Source organism: Macrobrachium nipponense, chromosome 25, assembly GCF_015104395.2.
Source record: "Macrobrachium nipponense isolate FS-2020 chromosome 25, ASM1510439v2, whole genome shotgun sequence".
NCBI classification, from domain to species: Eukaryota; Metazoa; Arthropoda; class Malacostraca; order Decapoda; family Palaemonidae; genus Macrobrachium; species Macrobrachium nipponense.
Window position 1 is genome coordinate 74,727,400 of NC_087214.1, and position 18,922 is coordinate 74,746,321.

At 42.7% G+C, this 18,922-nt stretch overlaps 1 protein-coding gene across 1 annotated transcript in view; it reads left to right on the forward strand.

Annotated features, from left to right (window-relative positions):
* The window catches only part of LOC135199546 (condensin complex subunit 3-like), a gene marked incomplete in the record, with an annotated part of 128,533 nt that overhangs the window by 80,219 nt on the left and 29,392 nt on the right, over positions 1 to 18,922 (forward strand). The window contains 3 exon segments of the mRNA XM_064227701.1: positions 4,095 to 4,229; positions 14,379 to 14,510; positions 14,960 to 15,562. Coding sequence (XP_064083771.1) covers positions 4,095 to 4,229; positions 14,379 to 14,510; positions 14,960 to 15,562 — 870 coding nt within the window.

Below are 18,922 nucleotides of genomic sequence, written 5' to 3' on the forward strand. Positions count from 1 at the left end.
ACTATAGATTCCAGTCCTCCAATCACCAGTAGGGGCCAGACTTCTGGGATTCTCGGAAGCATGGGCTTCAATGAAAGCAGATTCTTGGTCCCTGCAAGTGCTGAGGAAAGGATACCTCATCCCCTTCAAGAACAGACCTCCATTGACGACGACTCCGAGGGAGCTGTCGGCGAGATACAAGGACCCTGTAAAGAGAGAGATCCTTCTTGGACTGGTGCAGCAAATGTTGGAGAAGGAGGCCATCGAGGTAGTACAGGATCCGCACTCCCGAGGTTTTTTACAATCGCCTATTTTTGGTGCCGAAAGCCTCGGGGGGGGTGGAGGCCTGTCCTGGACGGAGTGGCATTGAAATCGCTTCGTGGAGAAGACAAAGTTCTCCATGGAGAACATCCAACTCGGTTCTCTCTGCTCTCCGTCCAGGAGATTGGATGGTCTCCCTGACCTGCAAGATGCATACTTTCACGTCCCCCCTGCATCATTCGTCGAAGAAATATCTTCGATTCATGGTACAGGGCAAGGATTTATCAGTTCAGGGCTTTGTGTTTCGTCCTCTTCGACGGCTTCCTCAGGTGTTTTTTTACAGCGTTGATGAGAAACGTAGCAAGATGGCTACATCTGAAGGGGGTGAGGATATCTCTTTACCTAGACGATTGGCTTATAAGAGCGCAGACAAGACAAAAGTGCTTGGAGGACTTGGAGATAGCTCTTCAATTGACCAGATCTCTCGGATTGCTCGTAAACCTCGAGAAGTCTCACACAATCCCCAGTCAGACTAATCGTCTATCTGGGGATTCGGGATGGATTCTCTGGGGTTTTCGAGCGTATCCATCCCAGAAAGAATCTCGAAAGGGTTGGAGAAAATCTCGGTCTTCCTAGAGAAAGAACGAAGCTCAGCGAGGGAATGGCTCAGTCTTCTGGGCACTCTTTCCTCGCTGGAGCAGTTCATCTCTCTAGGGAGACTGAATCTGAGACCCTTGCAGTTCCATCTCAGAAGGAGTTGGAACAGAAGAAAAGGAGATCTTTTGGATACCTTTCCTCCATTAGGATAGAGTATCAAAAACCACTTACGATGGTGGTTAGGACCACTGACAAGAACGAAGGAGTGTCCTTGGCCCTTCAGAACCCTCACCTAGTGTTATTCTCAGACGCTTCGGACACGGGGTGGGGAGCAACACTACTTGGGACGAAGGAAGTGTCAGGCAGTTGGACAGAAGAACAGAAGGCCTGGCACATAAATTGCAAAGGAACTCTTAGCAGTGCACTTAGCACTGCAGTTTTTCGAAAGAACGAAGTCAGAGGCGTGGTGGTCCAAGTCACTCGGACAACACCACGGCTCTGGCTTATATAAGAAACAAGGGGGGACACACTCTTTCTCCCTTTTACCAACTAGCAAGGGATCTGTTGATATGGACAGAAGAAAGAGGGATTCGACTCCTGACGAGGTTCGTTCAAGGAGGGAAGAATATAAGAGCAGACAGATTGATGCAGGAAAAACCAGGTCCTTCCAACAGAGTGGACCCTTCATTCACAAGTCTGCCAGCAACTATGGTCTCTTTGGGGGGAAGCCGCAAGTGGACCTGTTTGCAACATTCCTATCCAGGAGGATGGAGAACTTTTGCTCGCTGGGGGACGATCCCAGAGCCCTATCCATAGATTGCCATGCTCATGGATTGGGAGGTCATAGACGCGTATGTGTTTTTCCACCATTCAAGATGCTGGGGGAAGTAATGAGAAAGTTCGTGTCCTCGGAGGGAATGAGGATGACATTGATCGCTCCTTATTGCCTGCAAGAGAATGGTTCACAGAGGTACAGGAATGGATAGTGGACTTCCCCAGATCTCTTCCCGAAAGGACAGATCTGCTCGACAACCCCACTTCGAGAGGTATCACAAAAATATCCACGCTCTCGCTCTGACTGCCTTTCGACTATCGAAAGATTGGTCAGAGCAAGAGGCTTTTCTCTCGCGAAGCGGCAAAAGCAATTGCTGGAGCAAGAAGGTCCTCAACCATGCGGATATACCATCGAAGTGGGAAGTTTTTCCGTAGATGGTGTAAGGCGAAGAAGCTGTCCTCCTCCGATTACCTCTGGTTGACCGAAATTGCTGATTTCTTTTGTTTTTTTACGAGAAGAATCTCATCTGGCAGTGTCAACCATTAAAGGCTATAAGAGCATGTTATCAGCTGTGTTTCAGGAATAGGGGCCTGAACATAGAGAATACAAAGATCTGCATGATTTGATTAGATCATTTGAAAAACTAAAAATTAAGAACTTCTCTCGCCCTAGTTGGAATCTGGATGTTGGTTCTCAAATACCTTATGTCGGAAGATTTGATTTGAACCTCCCGATAAAGCTACTTTCCGGCAACTTGACTAGAAAATGCATTTTCTTAATAGCTCTCGCCACTGCGAAAAGAGTGAGTGAGCTGCAAGCGCTTGACTCTAGAGTGGGTTTTAAGAAGGATTCAGCTGTATTGTCCTTTAAACCTTTATTTCTAGCAAAAAATGAAAACCCCTCGAGACCTTGGCCTAGGACTTTTGAAGTAAAAGGCCTTTCTCAATTAGTTGGGAATGAAATGGAAAGAACTTTATGTCCTGTGAGAACTTTGAAATTTTACCTGCAGAAGAAGAAGCAGTTGCAGGTTGCAATCAAGAGTTTATGGTGTGCAGTTAAAGAACCCTAGAAGAGCTATGTCAAAGAATGCCTTAGCATTTTTTGTTAGGAACATCATAACGGAAGCCCACATGAGCTGTGATAGTGAGGCATATAAGACCTTAAGGGTAAAAGCACACGAAGTACGTGCAGTCGCTACATCATTGTCGTTCAACAAGAACATGTCAATGAAGAACATCTTAGCGGCCACATATTGGAGATGTAACTCAGTGTTCGCCTCACATTACTTGAAAGATGTGAGAGTGACATATGAGAAATGCTTCTCTCTAGGACCTTATGTATCAGCGGATACAGTGCTGGGAAAGGAGAGAAGACTGATCCTTAATATTAATTTTTGTCCTTATATTTTTATATTATTGTGATTAAAATTATTGGTGTTGAATTTTTTAGGTTGTTTGAAAGGAGTTTGGAGGGATAACGCCTTTCAATCATAGTTACTAATCCACGGTTAGGATCGGGTGATCGGGATCAGTATTTTACTCCTTTATATGCCAAAGAGGCATAGGTATATTTGTCATGTAAGTGAATAAGACTCCAGTGACAATTGCCATTAGGTTCTGTTGAGTAAGTGGATAAGACCCCATTGACAGTCCCTTTTCAAGAGTTCTCAGCCATAGGGCACACCCTCGCTGAAGCTTTTGAGGCGAAGCAGACTTCTCAGCACAAGCTAAGAAATCTTCCGCCTAAACAGGTAGGAACTAGGGTATTATTGATTAACTTCTATTACCTACAACATATGTTGTTTACCTATTAGGTCAGTAATTAGCTGTCTCTTGCCCTCCGCCAAAGGTGCCAATCAGCTAAGTATATATCTGACAGGGAAGTTGAATGTATGAAAATGATATTGTTATTGTACAATAAAGTTTCATACATACTTACCTGGCAGATATATACGATCGTATGGCCCACCCAACCTCCCCTCAGGAGACAGGTGGAAGAGAAAAATCTGGCTTAAAACAGTAATAGTTCCTATTCCTGCCACCCAGCGGCAGGCGGCGGGATCACCTGACCTACCTGTAGTGTGTGCCGCGAAATTTGAATTTCTGTCGGGGACGACGGAGTCTATAGCTAAGTATATATCTGCCAGGTAAGTATGTATGAAACTTTATTGTACAATAACAATATCATAATAATCAATATTTGAAGGTTTTTTGGAAGAAATATGCAATAACAATGCAGTTTGCATAGTTTCAATGCACCCAAAACATTAAAATTTTTAATTTTAGAATTTTTCACTTTCATCCGGCTTACGACAATTTTTAGCTTACGACGCGACTCAAGAACCCCCCATCGTAACCCAGGGACTGCCTGTATTTATGTAGATTTATTACAAATGTTACTTAAAACCTGGGACTTACAGTGCAATATTCTTCCAATTCTTAAAAATACATTGTTATAATGCTGCGAATTGGTCTCTTATCAGTTCTCCTGAAGTGTCTGGTCCTATGAAAGTGAAGTTCAGCCAGAAAAGAAGTAAAAAGCAGCGGTCTCCTGCTAAGTCGGCAGAATCAAGTGACGAAGACTTGAAATCTCCAGCTAAAGTTGCCAGAACAGTTAGGTGAGAACATTTTTCAGCTTTTGAGGTGATGTGAATGAATGAATGGCTCTAGGAAGCATGCCCCCGTAGAGGGGTATTGCCATCAGTGCACCTCATGCATTGCAATGTAGGTATTACTTGAGATTCTTTGCAAGCGTCCCTTCACCCCCTGGCTGCAACCTCTTCTATTCCTTTTACTCTAACTCTGTTCATTTGCTCTTTACTCCATCTGATTTTCGACTCGTTCTAACAATCTCTAACAATTGCTTTATAGTGCAGTTGTGAGATTTTCCCCCGTTACACCTTTCAGACCTTTTTACTGTCAGTTTCCCTTTCAGCGCTGAACGACATCACAGGTCCCAGCACTTGGCCTTTGGCCTAAATTCTATAGCCTATTCTAAGGCACCTTAGAATAAAAGTTTTATTGTCCCATTTTCAAGCTAATGACCAGCACGCTGAGGCTTTCAGCACACAGATTAGCGTGATGTGTTGAGACCTTTAGTTGTTTAGACCCCTTAGGAGCAACCACTTCCTTTAGGGTTACAAATAAAAATTCATCAACTCCTCCAATCAGGATTATCAATAGAAATATGTTGGATTCCAGCACACTTGGGAATAAAAGGAAATGAAAATGCAGACTCAGCTGCTAAATTAGCCTGCACTATCCCTCCAACAATTACACATGCCCCAGTGTCAGACTGGATAACATCTGTTAAACCATTGATATACCAGGATTGGAAAAGAGAATGGGCCTTAGTGCCAACAACAAATAAACTTAAAAACATGAAAACTGAAGTGTATGCATGGAGGACATCCTCAGAAAAAGAAAGATCAAAAGAGGTAATCCTAACAAGGCTCCGTATAGGACACACAAGATTCTCGCATGGTCACTTGATGTCAGCATAACATGCTGACCCAATAAAGTGTAATAGATGTCAAACTCCCATGACAGTGCAGCATTTACTTATTGAATGCCCAAATTGGACCCAACAAAGCAGTAAACAACATCATGCATTTTTGAAATAAGACAGTTTCACATAAGTGACTTACCGAACAGTTACATAGCTTATAGCTTCTTACCTGCGGCAGTCGAAATTCAAATTGTTGGCGCCAGCGGCGTTGCTATCTTAAGTATAGGTGATACAAGACCCGCCCACATCCGGGAACCCTGGGTACTGCTAGCCTTCTACCGTCAATTTTCGTTTCTGCCGCTCACGGGGTAACACCTGTGAGATTTTCGCTGCAGTTTCCTGTGTCGCCATTTTGGATTTTGGTTTTTGTTTGGTGATGTACAAGTTTTTGGTTTTTTCTTGCCAGTTAGCTATCTCTATTCAGTTTTTTGTCATTATTGCTAATTATGTCAGATTCTAGTTTATCTGCTGTAAGGTTTTGCAGCGCTGGCTGCAAAACAAGATTAGCTAAGTTATGTCACGATCCGCACTCTAAGTGCACTAAATTTATGCAGAGGACAAAATTGCAGTGGTATGGATGTGACATGTGATGAATGTAAAGAATTGGATGAACAGGGATGGAAGGCGGTTAGATCGCATGCTGAGAAAATGGAGAAAGATAGGAAGAGGAAGGCAGCTCTTAGGGCTAGTAGTAAGAATAGGTTAGAAACTACTCCTGTTCCTTCGGAGACAAATAAGTCTTCTCTTGCCTCTCCTTTATTAGAGAATATTTCTCCAATTAATAGTCCTCCTACTTCTCCTTTGATTACCCCTGTTCAAGTTGCCCATGTTTCCGAACCCAACACCATTGCCTTGCTTGAGTCTAAGATGGATAAAGTTCGAAAAGTGCTAGCTGAATCAGTTATGAAGTTAGGAATGTCTTTTAAAGCTTTCGTAGATAGTACAGTGAAATCTAGTGCAGTGCAAAGTGTTAATGTTGCGCCTGAGGAGGCGGTTGTCCGTTCCCCCTCGACTCCCAGACGAAGGTCACTGTCCCGCTCCCCTGCAACCGGGAGAAGACATACCGGAGGTCGGAAGGAGTCTGGGAGAGTTTGCCCACGGTCAGCCGTCGACTCTGTCGACTCGCGGGTGTCGTCCAAAAAGATGTGGAAAGGTATTAGTGTTTGTGATTCTCGTCTGTCTTCTGATTCGGAAGTGCAATTGCCAGTGCGCAAAAGGCGAAGTGATTTGGTGTCTCGACCGTTAAAAAGACATTCGATTCTTGGGGGTGATTCGTCACCGACTCATGTTAAGAAGTCTAAGAGGCATTGGAGTCCTCAACCTTCATGTAGTTTTGCTCCGGATGTGATATTTAGTGAATCTCCTCTCCTCCGTCAGTTTGCATTTTTCGGGGCTAAAAGCAATGGATCTCCGACTAAACTTCGTGATAATTCACGATCGCTCGACTCTCCCAAGCGAGTCTCCGTCACAGTTTCGGCTCGGTCGCCTCGTTCGACTCCGTATTACTGTCCAGAGAAGCGTATTCGCTCGTCTTCGTTCAACTCCCCTCGCCGTGAGTCGATAGGAATTTCGACTGGTTGTTCGCCTGTGTCGACTTGTTGTGCGGAGACTTCACCTGTTAGAAAGAATCGTTCTTCGACTGAAAGACCATCGACTTCTACAGTGTTAGACGATTCTACCTTAGCTCCATTTAAGAAGCATTTTCAGGATCTTATGAGTTTGTTGAAATCCTCCACTCCGGGGTTAGCAACCATAAGAGCCTGATTTCGACTCCGCTTCCGTCCGTGCAGTCTGAAGAGGAAGCTTTGGATCAAGATGACAAGGATTCGTCGGCTTATTCGAGTCTTCTTAAATTTTTTCTTTCCACTTATCCAGATTACTTTGAACCTGCTTCTCTGTCTTCACCACCTTCAATGTTAGTTAAAGATAGGAAGACAGCGTATTCGTGTCTACCTAAACTGGTTCTTTCTCAGTCCTCGAAGCAGGCACTTAAGGAGTCAACAGAGTGGCTTTCTAAGAAGAGGGAAACAGGTAAGGCTTCGTTTGCTTTCCCGCCTTCTAGCTTCAGAGTAAAGCGTATCGCTTCTACGCAACTGGAGAAGTTCCTTCTCTGGGAGTGTCTGCCTCCTCCCAGGGAGACTTCTCCGGTTTAGTGGACTCACACCGAAGAGCAGCTTTTTCGTCAGCTAAAATTTTGTTTTCTTCTTTGGAGCTTGACAATCTGGTGAAGAATATTTTAAAAGTATTTTGAGGTATTTAGTTTTTTGGACTGGACTATTGCCTCTTTAGCTCGCAAGATTGAAGACTGTCAGTCTTTAGAAGAAGATTTTGCCACGATTGGTTAGGAGTTCTGTCCTGTGCGGATAAGGCTGTTAGAGATAGTTCGGGAGAATTAGCAGCCCTTTTCACAATGGGAGTGATGAAGAAGAGAGAAAGGTGGTGTTCTTTCGTGTCTAAAGGAGTCACTAATAACCAGAAGTCGGCTCTTATGTTTGCTCCTCTCTGTAAATCTCACCTTTTCCCTGAAGAAACCATTCAACAAATTCTATCGGATTTAGAAAAGAAATCTACTAATGATCTCCTTCTTCAGTCTTCTAGACGTCCGAAAGAGCCTACTCCGACAGGAGCAAAGTCTTCTCCTCTTCAGAAGCATCCCTTTCGAGGGAATAAACCTAAGTGGCAACGACCCAGGGACTAATTTTGCGTCCACAGTACAAGTCCTCAAAGAAACTCCCCCCCAAACCTTCGGACAAGTGAGAAGCCGTTCCTTCACGTGCAAGTAGGGGCAAGACTCCATCTTTTTTGGGAAGAATGGAGTCGAAGAGGTGCAGAGCAATGGGTAGTGCAAGTTCTTCGAGAGGGATACTCAATTCCTTTTGTTCTAGATCCTCCTCTCTCCGATACACCAATCAGCTTAACAGCATATTCTCCAGGATCAGAGAGGGCTTTGGCTTTAGCAGCAGAGGTCAGTGCACTCATCAAGAAGGGAGCAGTAGAGGAAGTCCTCGACAGTTCTCAGGGATTCTACAACAGACTCTTTGTAGTTCCCAAAGCCTCGGGAGGTTGGAGGCCAGTGCTAGATGTAAGCGCATTGAACCTTTATGTGCTGAAGACAAAGTTCAATATGGAAACAAATCGTTCTGTGATGTCGGCACTTCGCCCAGGCGATTGGATGGTGTCCCTGGACATGCAGGACGCCTATTTTCATGTGCTGATTCACCAGAGTTCAAAGAAGTTCCTGAGATTTGTGTTCGAAGGGAGGACGTATCAATTCAGAGCCCTTTGTTTCGGCCTTTCGACGGCCCCTCAAGTATTTACTCGTGTTCTTGCTCCATTGGGGAAATGGCTGCATATGTTGGGCATAAATGCAGCATTTTACCTGGACGACTGGCTTCTCAGACCGAGTTCGAGGACACAGTACGTGAAGGATTTACGGAAGACACTGTCATTAGCGAGTCAATTGGGAATTCTCATCAACCTGGAGAAGTCTCAATTAGTGCCTTCCCAGAAGATCCCCTATTTGGGGATGATTCTGGACTCTCAGACTTTTCGGGTTTTTCTGTCCCCGAAAAGAATAGAATCTTGCCTCAAAAAAGTGAGCCAATTCCAGAACTGTCAGTCCTCCTCCGCCTTGGAATGGATGAGTCTCCTAGGGACGTTATCATCAGTAGAGACGTTTGTAAAGTTGGGTCGTCTTCACATGAAGATCTCTTCAGTTTTTTTTATTCTCAAAGCGAGTTGGTGTCGGAAGTCTCAACCAGACACGTATTCGTTCCCAGTGTCGGAAGAGATCAAGAAGGACTTGAGATGGTGGATGTTGAGGGAAAGATTGCAAGAGGGCCTCTCCCTGACATTATGGAACCCAGACCTAGAATTATACTCAGACGCATCGGACAGAGGTGGGGAGCTCTCCTAGGGACCAAAAAGATCTCAGGATTATGGTCAGAGAAAGAGAGGTTGAATCACATCAACATGAAGGAGTTGAAGGCGATTTGGTTCGGTCTGCAAGCATTCGCTCCTTTGGTCGTGGGAAAGAGAGTGGCAGTATACTCCGACAACACCACCGCTCTATCTTATATCAGGAATCAGGGAGGAACCCATTCATTCTCCCTCAACAAAGTCGCAGAAGAACTCCTTCTCTGGTCTCAAGATCGGGATATTTCCCTCATTCCGAGGTTTGTACAGGGGAAGTTAAATGTACTGGCGGACGAACTCAGTCGAGTAAACCAAGTTTTCTGTTCCCACGGAGTGGACATTGAAAAGACAAAGTTTGTCAGGAACTTTGGGAAACTTTGGGGAAGACCTTCAGTGGATCTGTTTGCCACGTCGAGGAACAATCGACTTCCGATCTTTTGTTCCCCAGTTCCAGATCCTCTTGCTTGGAAGACCGACGCAATGCTTCAGGATTGGACGGGTCTAGACTTTTACGCCTTTCCCCCATTTGGAATGATCAGAGAGGTGTTGAACAAGTTCCTCTCGCATCAAAATGTGTCAATGACGTTGGTAGCACCATTCTGGCCCAGGAAAGAGTGGTTCCCAGACCTTCTCAAGTTGGTTATAGACCATCCCAGACTTCTTCCTCAGTATCCTCGGATACTCAAACAGCCCCACTTCGACAGGTATTCATCAGGAATTTGTACCGCTCTGTCACTGACAGGGTTCAGACTGTCCGGAAACTCGTCAGAGCTAAGGGGTTTTTCTCGTAGAGCGGCAGAGGCTATTGCTAACTGTCGAAGAAGCTCTTCTGCCAAGCTTTACCAATCGAAGTGGGGAGTCTTTAGGACGTGGTGCAGAAGACATAATTTCTCGTCTTCTAAAACCTCTGTGACAGAAATAGCTGATTTTTTGCTGTACCTTAAAGAAGTTAAGAACTTGTCGGTATCGACAATTAAAGGGTACAGAGCTATGCTGTCCTCAGTGTTTAAGCATAGAGGGCTTGACATCTCCTCTAACCAGGGTATTGGAGTTTTAATTAAATCATTTAATACAGTAAAAGTATCCAAGAAGGATAGTGTGGACTGGAACTTGGACGTAGTTTTAACTTTTCTGATGTCTTCACGATTCGAGCCACTTCGTGAAGCGTCTTTGAGAGATGTAACGAGGAAGACACTTTTTCTCTTCGCATTGGCTACAGCAGGGAGAGTGAGTGAGTTACAAGCCATCCACAAAGAGGTGGGTTTCAAAAATAGTAATGCGGTTTGTTCTTTTGTTAACGAATTTTTAGCAAAGAACGAATCTCCCTCTAACCCATGGCCTAAATTTTTTGTACTTAAGGGATTATCTAATATAGTGGGTCCGATGGACGAAGAATATTTACTATGTCCTGTCAGAGCTCTGAAATGTTACCTGTCAAGGACACAATCCGTTGGAGGGTAATTCGGTTCCTTCGACCTTTGGTTGTTCCTTTGGTTGTTAATTCGGTTGCGAAATTTGCCCAAATCTCCAAGAACGCTATTTCGTTCTTTTTGAGAAGTCTGATACTGGAGTCACACTCTCAAGTCCAAGATCAGACTCTGAATGCGCTTAAGGTGAAAGCACATGAAATACGTGCAGTGGCGACATCCTTAAGCTTCAAGCACTATGTCGCTTTCCTCGATTCTTCAATCTACGTTTTGGAGATCGAGATCTGTGTTCGCCTCATTTTACCTGAAGAATGTAGAGGCTACCTATGATAGTTGTTGTAAATTGGGTCCTTTGTCGGTAGCGGTCATGGTGTTGGGAAAGGAAACATAGGGCAACTTTCTATCCTCTACTGTCTCCTCGCCTTGTTATAGGTTGTTGAGTCGTGGGCAGACTGGAGGCTCATAGTACTTTGGAGAACCTCCAGATCTTATTTATTACTTTTGAGTATGTCATTATTTTTGGTATAGGTGATGGTCTGTTGTTTTTTATCTGTTTTTTGAAGCCCAGGGCAAGGGCATTATCTGTTTTTTAATATTTTGTCAACCAACGGTCTTGTCCATGGTTACAAAATCCCACTAAGTAGGAACGACCCTGGCCTATACTGCCACGTCTCCTATGAGTGATGAGAGCGCCAACCAGAGGCAGTATTCTCCTGCGGCTGCTCCCTCACAAGGTAGGGTACTGCAACATTTGCTGTTTAATGTGGTCTTACTGCCATTTTTATGTAGTCCATCTACCCTCCTTCCGGGTAGTTTGGATTCAGCTATGTAACTGTTCGGTAAGTCACTTATGTGAAAATGATATTTTTATGATAAAATAAAGTTTCACATATACTTACTGAACAGTTACATAATCAAAGCCCACCCACCTCCCCACAGATGGACGTGTCGGCTAAACGAAAATTGACGGTAGAAGGCTAGCAGTACCCAGGGTTCCCGGATGTGGGCGGGTCTTGTATCACCTATACTTAAGATAGCAACGCCGCTGGCGCCAACAATTTGAATTTCGACTGCCGCAGGTAAGAAGCTATAAGCTATGTAACTGTTCGGTAAGTATATGTGAAACTATTTTATCATAAAAATATCATGTTTCTTAACCCTCTTACGCCGAAGCCCTAAAAATCAAAACCTCTCCTGTATGCCGGCGCCAGTTTGGAGTGAGCGCGGAAGCGGAAAAAATAATTTTTTCAAAAAATCACAGCGCGCTTAGTTTTAAAGATTAAGAGTTCATTTTTCGCTCATTTTTTTTCATTGCCTGAAGTTTAGTATGCAATCATCAGAAATGAAAAATAATATCATTATCATATGTAAATAATGCGATATATGGTAGCGAAAAAAAAAATTCATAGATAATTGTATTCAAATCACGCTGTGCAAAAAACGGTCAAAGCTAACGAGTTAATTTTTTTTTCGTTGTATTGTACACTAAATTGCAATCCTTTTGATATATAATACATAGTAAAACAATAAAAGCAACACCGGAAAAATATTATCACAAAATGATGTACGAATTCGTAACGCGCGGACATAAAAAAATGTTATTTTCTAAAATTCACCGTAATTCTAAATATTGTTCTAGAGACTTCCAACTTGTTTCAAAATTAAGACAAATGATTGAATATTACGATACTGTAAGAGTTTTAGATTAGAATTGCTGATTTCGACCATTTCGGACGAGTTAAATTTGACCGAATGTCGAAATTTTTATATACATTTTTTTATATGCACATATTTCGGAGATGGAAAAAGCTACAACCTTCAATTATTTTTTTTTTTATTTTTCATGAATTTGCGCACATTTTGATATATGAAACTCTATAAAAAGGCTAATATGAAAAGGAGCAAATATTAGGATAATGCGATGTACGTATTTCGGAGACTTGCGGCCGCGAATCGGCGCGCGGAGTGAAGGTAAATATATTTTTCAAAAATTCACCATAAATCACAATATTGTTTTAGAGACTTCAAATTTGTTTCAAAATGAAGAAAAATGAAGGAATATTACTAGGCCGTAAGAGTTTAGCTTACAATTGCATTTTTCAACTATTTCGGTAGTCAAATTTGACCGAACGTGATTTTTTTTCTATTTATCGTGATTTATATGCAAATATTTCAAAAAAAGAGAAAAGCTACAACCTTCAATCATTTTTAGTTGTATTCTACATGAAATTGCGCACATTTTCATATATAAAACTTTATGTAACAGCTAATTTTAAATGGTGCAAACATTTCGACAATCGCACAAAAAAATTCTGATTTTTTCGGAATAGGTACCGCGCGAACGTAAGGAAAATGTTTTTTTTTTCATAAATTCACCATAAATTGAAATATTGTGCTAGAGACATCCAAGTCGTTGCAAGATGAAGGTAAATGATTGAATATTACTAGAATATAAGAGTTTTAGCTTACAATTGCGTTTTTCGACCATTTCGGTAGAGTCAAATTTGACCGAAAGTTGAAATTTTTGCACTTATCGTTATTTATATGAAAATATTTCAAAACTGATAAAAGCTACAATCATGAGTATTTTTTTGTTGTATTTTACATGAAATTGCGCACATTTTCATATGTAATACTTCATGTAAAGGATAATTTAAGATGGTGCAAAAATTATGTCAAAGTGACAAAATAATTTCCGAGATGTGTCACTGATACTTTTTAGTGCGATAAGAAAGAAATTCGCGCTTGCGCGCCTGCGTAGCGATTGTAAACAAAACAACGCCTTGATCCGTGAACTCCCAGCATCCCCCAAGGCGCGTGATACAAAATTTTTCGGCTGGTAGGCCTATAAGTATTTTTCCGCGAATTTAAAAAAAAACTTTTTTGAGCCGACGTATGATACGTCCAATCGGCATACGGGAGACATTTTGACTCGACGTTTAATATGTCCAATCGGCGTAAGAGGGTTAAGTAAAGGCTAAATTTTTTTTATTTTATTTTTATTTATTTATTTTTTTCTCCTTCTCAGGATTAATCCCTGAGAACCACCCCGAGAAGAGTCTAGGAGGTCTGGGAAAACTAAGCCCTATTAATAATAATATGGAAGCTCAGTTGGCTTTCCTTGAACTTCACTGTGTGAAGGGATCAAGTTCCATCCCTTCTCAGAGGTATAATATTGGCTTTCACTAGCAACACAACCTGACAGTCTCTTTGAGCTGGGGATGGGGTGTTTTAAGGGGTCCCATAGGCATTCCTTCTGAGTTATCAATAGCCATTGTCTGGTTCTCCCTGATCCTAACTCGGGTGGAGAGGGGGTGCTTTCTTGAAGGTTATGTGTTTAAATGAGATGTAAATCGAAGCTTGGGAAAGTTGGAGTAGTTGAATTTGTAAGTAGGAGAGATCAAAGGGAAGACTTAAAAGTGAAAGGCAAAGAGTGTAATGTTAATGGAGTAAAATTACTAAGCATATTTGCTCAGTCATTGAAAGGTGAGTGTTCTGGTGCAGATAGATTTTGACTCCCCTCCCTCCCCCCAATTCTGCAAAGGGTTAAAACATTAGCCCAGGTGTTTTATCACCAAATAATTTAGGAGTTACACAGCAGTTCTGTTTCTTTTGTTTTCCTTAAAAAAATTATTCTTCATAAGAAACTAGCTATTGTGGGGATTGGGTATTTCTGAGGACCAATAGTAGAAGAAAGAGTAGCTGGTTTTTCATGATTCACTGCACATTCCATCAGTTGATAGGCTGTTGCCTAACAAAAACAAAATCTTTTTGTAATCTAGAAGCACAAATCCAGAGAGCTCAGATTGTAGTACTATTGTAAAAGGAAGTCTCCCTAGTATGTTCATTCTTGGAGAGACTTTTGGCTGAAGTAAGCAAAATACTTAATATGAAATTCTTCCTTTAACTGTTTTCAGATGCAATGTAAGACTCGTTAAACTAACAGGTGATAAGCACGGCATGCGCCGAACAAAACAACAATCTGCTGATTCGCAGGATTCAAGCGAAGGTGAAAAGGCAGTTCCCCCAAAGGTTCGACGAAAAACAAGGTCAGTAATTACCTTCATTTTGGTTTTGTGAAATTGACAGTTTCATCTGAAACAGGTTTGCTGATGACTTTAACAGTATTTTTAGCTCTTTTGAGACACGCTGCTTCTGTTGACCTGTTGCAGAATAGGAATTTATTACTGATGAGCATTGTTTTGCAATGCCTTCTTAGTTTGAAATCGACCTTCTTTTACTCTGTTTAATATTGGTGATAGTTTGTATGCTAGAAAACATTGAAATTGCAATTGAAATGCTCAGATTTTTTACTTGGAATGTTTTTCCCTAGTAGCTTCTCATTCAAAAGTGTGAATGTCCTTTTGGGTTGCATACTATAAGAAACTCAGTGCTTTGAACTGTTAGGTTTTAGAGAACTACAAGTTTGTTCATAATAAGGCATTGGTAAAATCCCGGTTAGACCATTTTTTAACATTTATTTTTTTATTTCATATAGCTTAACAGATAGTCATGAAGATCTTCATGCAGATTCAACCGAAAGTGAAAATGCAGCCAGATCCAGCAAGGATCACAGTGCAGAAGATAAGAGTGAATCTTCTGAAGCAAATAGCGAAACTCCTATTCCTAGAGCAACTCGCACCAAGAATTCAGATGTTCAAAGTGAATCAAGTTCAGAAGGAATTTCATTAGAATCTGGAACACCAGAATCTCGGAGATCTACCAGGGTGTCGTCTTCCAACTCTGTAAAAAAGACAACTTTTACTACTAGATCTGCTAGAAACTTAGCCACACCTGCTTCAGGTAGCACATCTCCCACAGATGCTGAGAATTCCAAGGTTCGGAGATCCACAAGGAATTCAGCATCACTTCATCCTGGAACTGCATCTTCTAAGAAGCCTTCTGCTAAGTCTGTTAGTGAGACCCCATCAAATTCCGGTGTGGGAGAGGAATTGTCACCTCTTGTCAAAAGAAGTACCAGGAAGACTCCCCTTTCCATCGTTAACTCACAGTCATCAGCCTTATCCCCTTCCTCACAAATCTCACACAGTGATGCAACTCCTGTCCGGAGATCGGGGAGAATCCAAGCAAGTTCTCAAAGGTAAGATACTTTTGTCATTCTGAACTATCTTAGATCCCATTTTGAGGAAGTTGCAGCGGTTTATTATTTCCAGAGGTCTTTTTATCCCCACTAGCTCCTTGATCTTGCTCTGCTATAAATTTAGAACGTGACTGTTTCCATCAGTGATTTTTGCTTTGCTGAATACATCATTTTATCATTTAAGAGGATAAACTTTGCAATAGTTCTTCAGAGTTATTCAGTTAGTACAGTACTTACTCTAGGCCTTTTATTGTATGTGAATATATATTTTATTACTTCATACACAAAAAACTTATTCAAGGAGTGAATAAAACAAAGGGAAAAAGAGTAGACACATTGTAAGGTTGCAGTAGTTCTAAAATAAGCAAAGTATCTCAAAAAACAAAAAGGAAATTCATAGGTAAGTCAAACAACAGGCAGCAGAAGAGACATCTGTCTCAGACCATAGCCACAAAAAAAAAGTGAATGCTCACCATCTGGATGGAGGAGATGCCTCCCCTTCCATCGCTAACCAACTACCAATATCCACCTTGTTGTAAAGTTAAACGACCAGCTCCAGCTTTGTGCTGGAAGTAAATATCATGTGTAAAGACCAAGGGTTTGTTTACTTGTAGTTACAAACGTATTCTATATTATTTTCTGTAATTGTAATTGTGTTCCCTTTTATTTTCTAAAGTTTGAAATATCCAGAGAAATGACAATTTGTCGAAAATTGCATTTTTCCTAACTATACAAACCTGAGGTCCTTTAACAATAGGAAGTAGCTAGCGGCAGCTGGAACGGTCGTAAGCTTCGAACAAGGGGAGAACGGTAGTTAACTGCTTGTCCGCGCGCGACTGGGAGGTAAACAAATCACTTTTGCTTTTGGCCCATGCAAAATACGCAGAGTGAGGGGTGGCATGAGGAGGGACTATATGTAAAGGACCTCAGGTTTGTATAGTTAGGAAAAATGCAATTTTCGACAAATTGTCATTTGTTCCGATACGTAATACAAACCATCGGTCCTTTAACAATAGGAAGACTCACTTCTTGGTGGGAGGAATCTGAGTCTTTTGATGAACAGACTGGTGTTCGTCCATCCCTGGAATGCCTCCCTGGTCGTAAGAGCGAGGGAGGGATCCAAGCCTCTGTCCGATTGATCGGGGTGTGCACCGCAGGATCAATGGTCAGACCTCTGGGCCGAGTACTAAGAGAGAGGCAAGCGTATCTCTTCGTACCAGAAAGCAAGAACTTGTTCCTGTTTGCAAGAGGCAACATAAAGTATGGGTTGTCTCAAGCTGGCATCCACTTCCTCCCCCTTGTTGGAGGAAGTGGTGGATATACGCTCCTATCCCTAGTGAAAGGGATAGGATGGGGCTCTGTTGAGTAGCTCACCTGCATCTTGTCCTTAGTCCAGCAGGGTGACGACCGTGTCCCTCTAACACAGGTAGAGGGGAAGAAAAAGATGGGAAGAGGAGCCAGTCACACTCTCATTCACTCATCCATTCTTACGGTCACACCAGGACTCGATGCTGTTCAGCCTGCGAGGGTCTGGGTTCGCTACACAACGTGTTGAGCAGCCCACCACGGGTCCCAAGGAAAAAGATCAAGGACCTGTGGGCAATATTCTCCCGAAGGTAGATGGAAGGGCATGTGGTCTGGTTGGACCAGACCCCTCCTTCAGTACCTGCGCCACGGAGAAGTTCTTGCGGACAAGGCAGCATCTCCTTCGCATCGAAGGCGGTGAAGTCCATTAGGGAGGGGATTGTGAACGACTCGAACCAATCGTCAGGGACCGAAGGGTTCTGAGTCTTCGCTACGAAGTTCGGTACGAAATCGAGCGTCACGGATCCCCATCCCCTGGATGCTTGACTTCGCAGGAGAAGTCATGCAGTTCCTCAGAGGAAAAGAAGGAAATAGTCGCATGACCTATCCCTCTTCTCTACTTCGGTGATGTCCAGTACCCATACTGGTCTGTCCGTTTGCCACGAAGTCTCTCGCATCCTCCTATCCCCATGCAGCGAAGTTCTCGGTAGTGGATAGGACACCGACACTCCATGGTGGGTGTCGATGGTATAGGTACTGTGACAAGCTATTAAAACGAAGTAATGATTGCTCTGTAACAACCGAACTAAGTCAACAGCATAATTCGTAACTGACTCGGGCGCTCTGACAGCTGCCGACTGACTGCCGTTTCGGTAGGAGGCAAGTTGTCAAAGCATCCGAGTAAGTCACGTGACCTCGCCTTTAAAGGGTTATGCCGAGAGACCAAACAAATAATGTATTTGTTTGTCACCAATGCCGGACAGCGAGGTGATGATTCTCTTAAGGCATGTGCCCAACAGGCGAAAGTCAATTGCCTTCTAGAGACCAAGGTCCCTGAAGGTAAAACATCTCATGGTTGTTGAATCTCAGCTAAGGAGAAAACAACACCATGTACCGTTGAAGACGAAGGTAGATATTGAATGCAACCTACGTCTTCACAGATGAATCGAGAGAAGGATTCTCAAGATTCATAACCTGTGCTTACAAATGACTGAAAACGCTAACCGCTGTTTCATTGCTGTCCGGTGAGAAGTCGTAGTTGCAATGAAAGCGGGGCGTTCTTCAGTAATGAAAACACAGGGGAAAGCCGCCTGAAGAACTGCTTCTCATGGGCTGAACATTTGGAAGTAGAGCTGTCAGGTCGGAGAGTAGGCGATGTCTTCTGACACATCTTGTAATTCGGGTTGAACAATGAACAAGTTGTACACCTACGAATACGAGATATTTGAAGACAAACTCAAGCATGTCTGCAAAATCATTCGCATTATCGCAGTGCGATGCAGTGGGAGACTTGTACAGACTTCTGTTACCGTGCGGTAAACAGAAAGATGAAAGAGTCCAAGAGATATCTCTGTTGAAAATTCTCGCAATGTCGAAGGCGATGGAATCTAGCGTCACAGCAGTAGATGGTCCTTCATTATTGCGAGAATCCCCGTTAATCAGAGACCTAAGTCCATGATTGTTGGGCAGAGATACGGTTCGGTAGTCAATCAAAGCAGGGGAGAGAGAGACATACATGACCGTGCATCTCAGAGGCCCAGCTGATACTAAGCTGCTATCAGGCAGTTCAATACGCAGTACTTGAGCCTGAGCTCTCGCTGACTTGTCATCCTGAGTTGCCAGGTAATCTATTATTCCACGAAGGAATGTGTTCGGCTAGAACTACCGAGCATAAAAGATATGCTCGAGCAATTATATTTAGGCGAAACGAATTTCGGTAAATATAAAAGTTGAAATGGTGTTGTCGTGACAAAACCGTATAAAAGTATATAAAATTGAAACTGAAACTCCTGGGAGGTTGCAGGCAACCCCGAGTTGCAGTTCAATTAGAATACT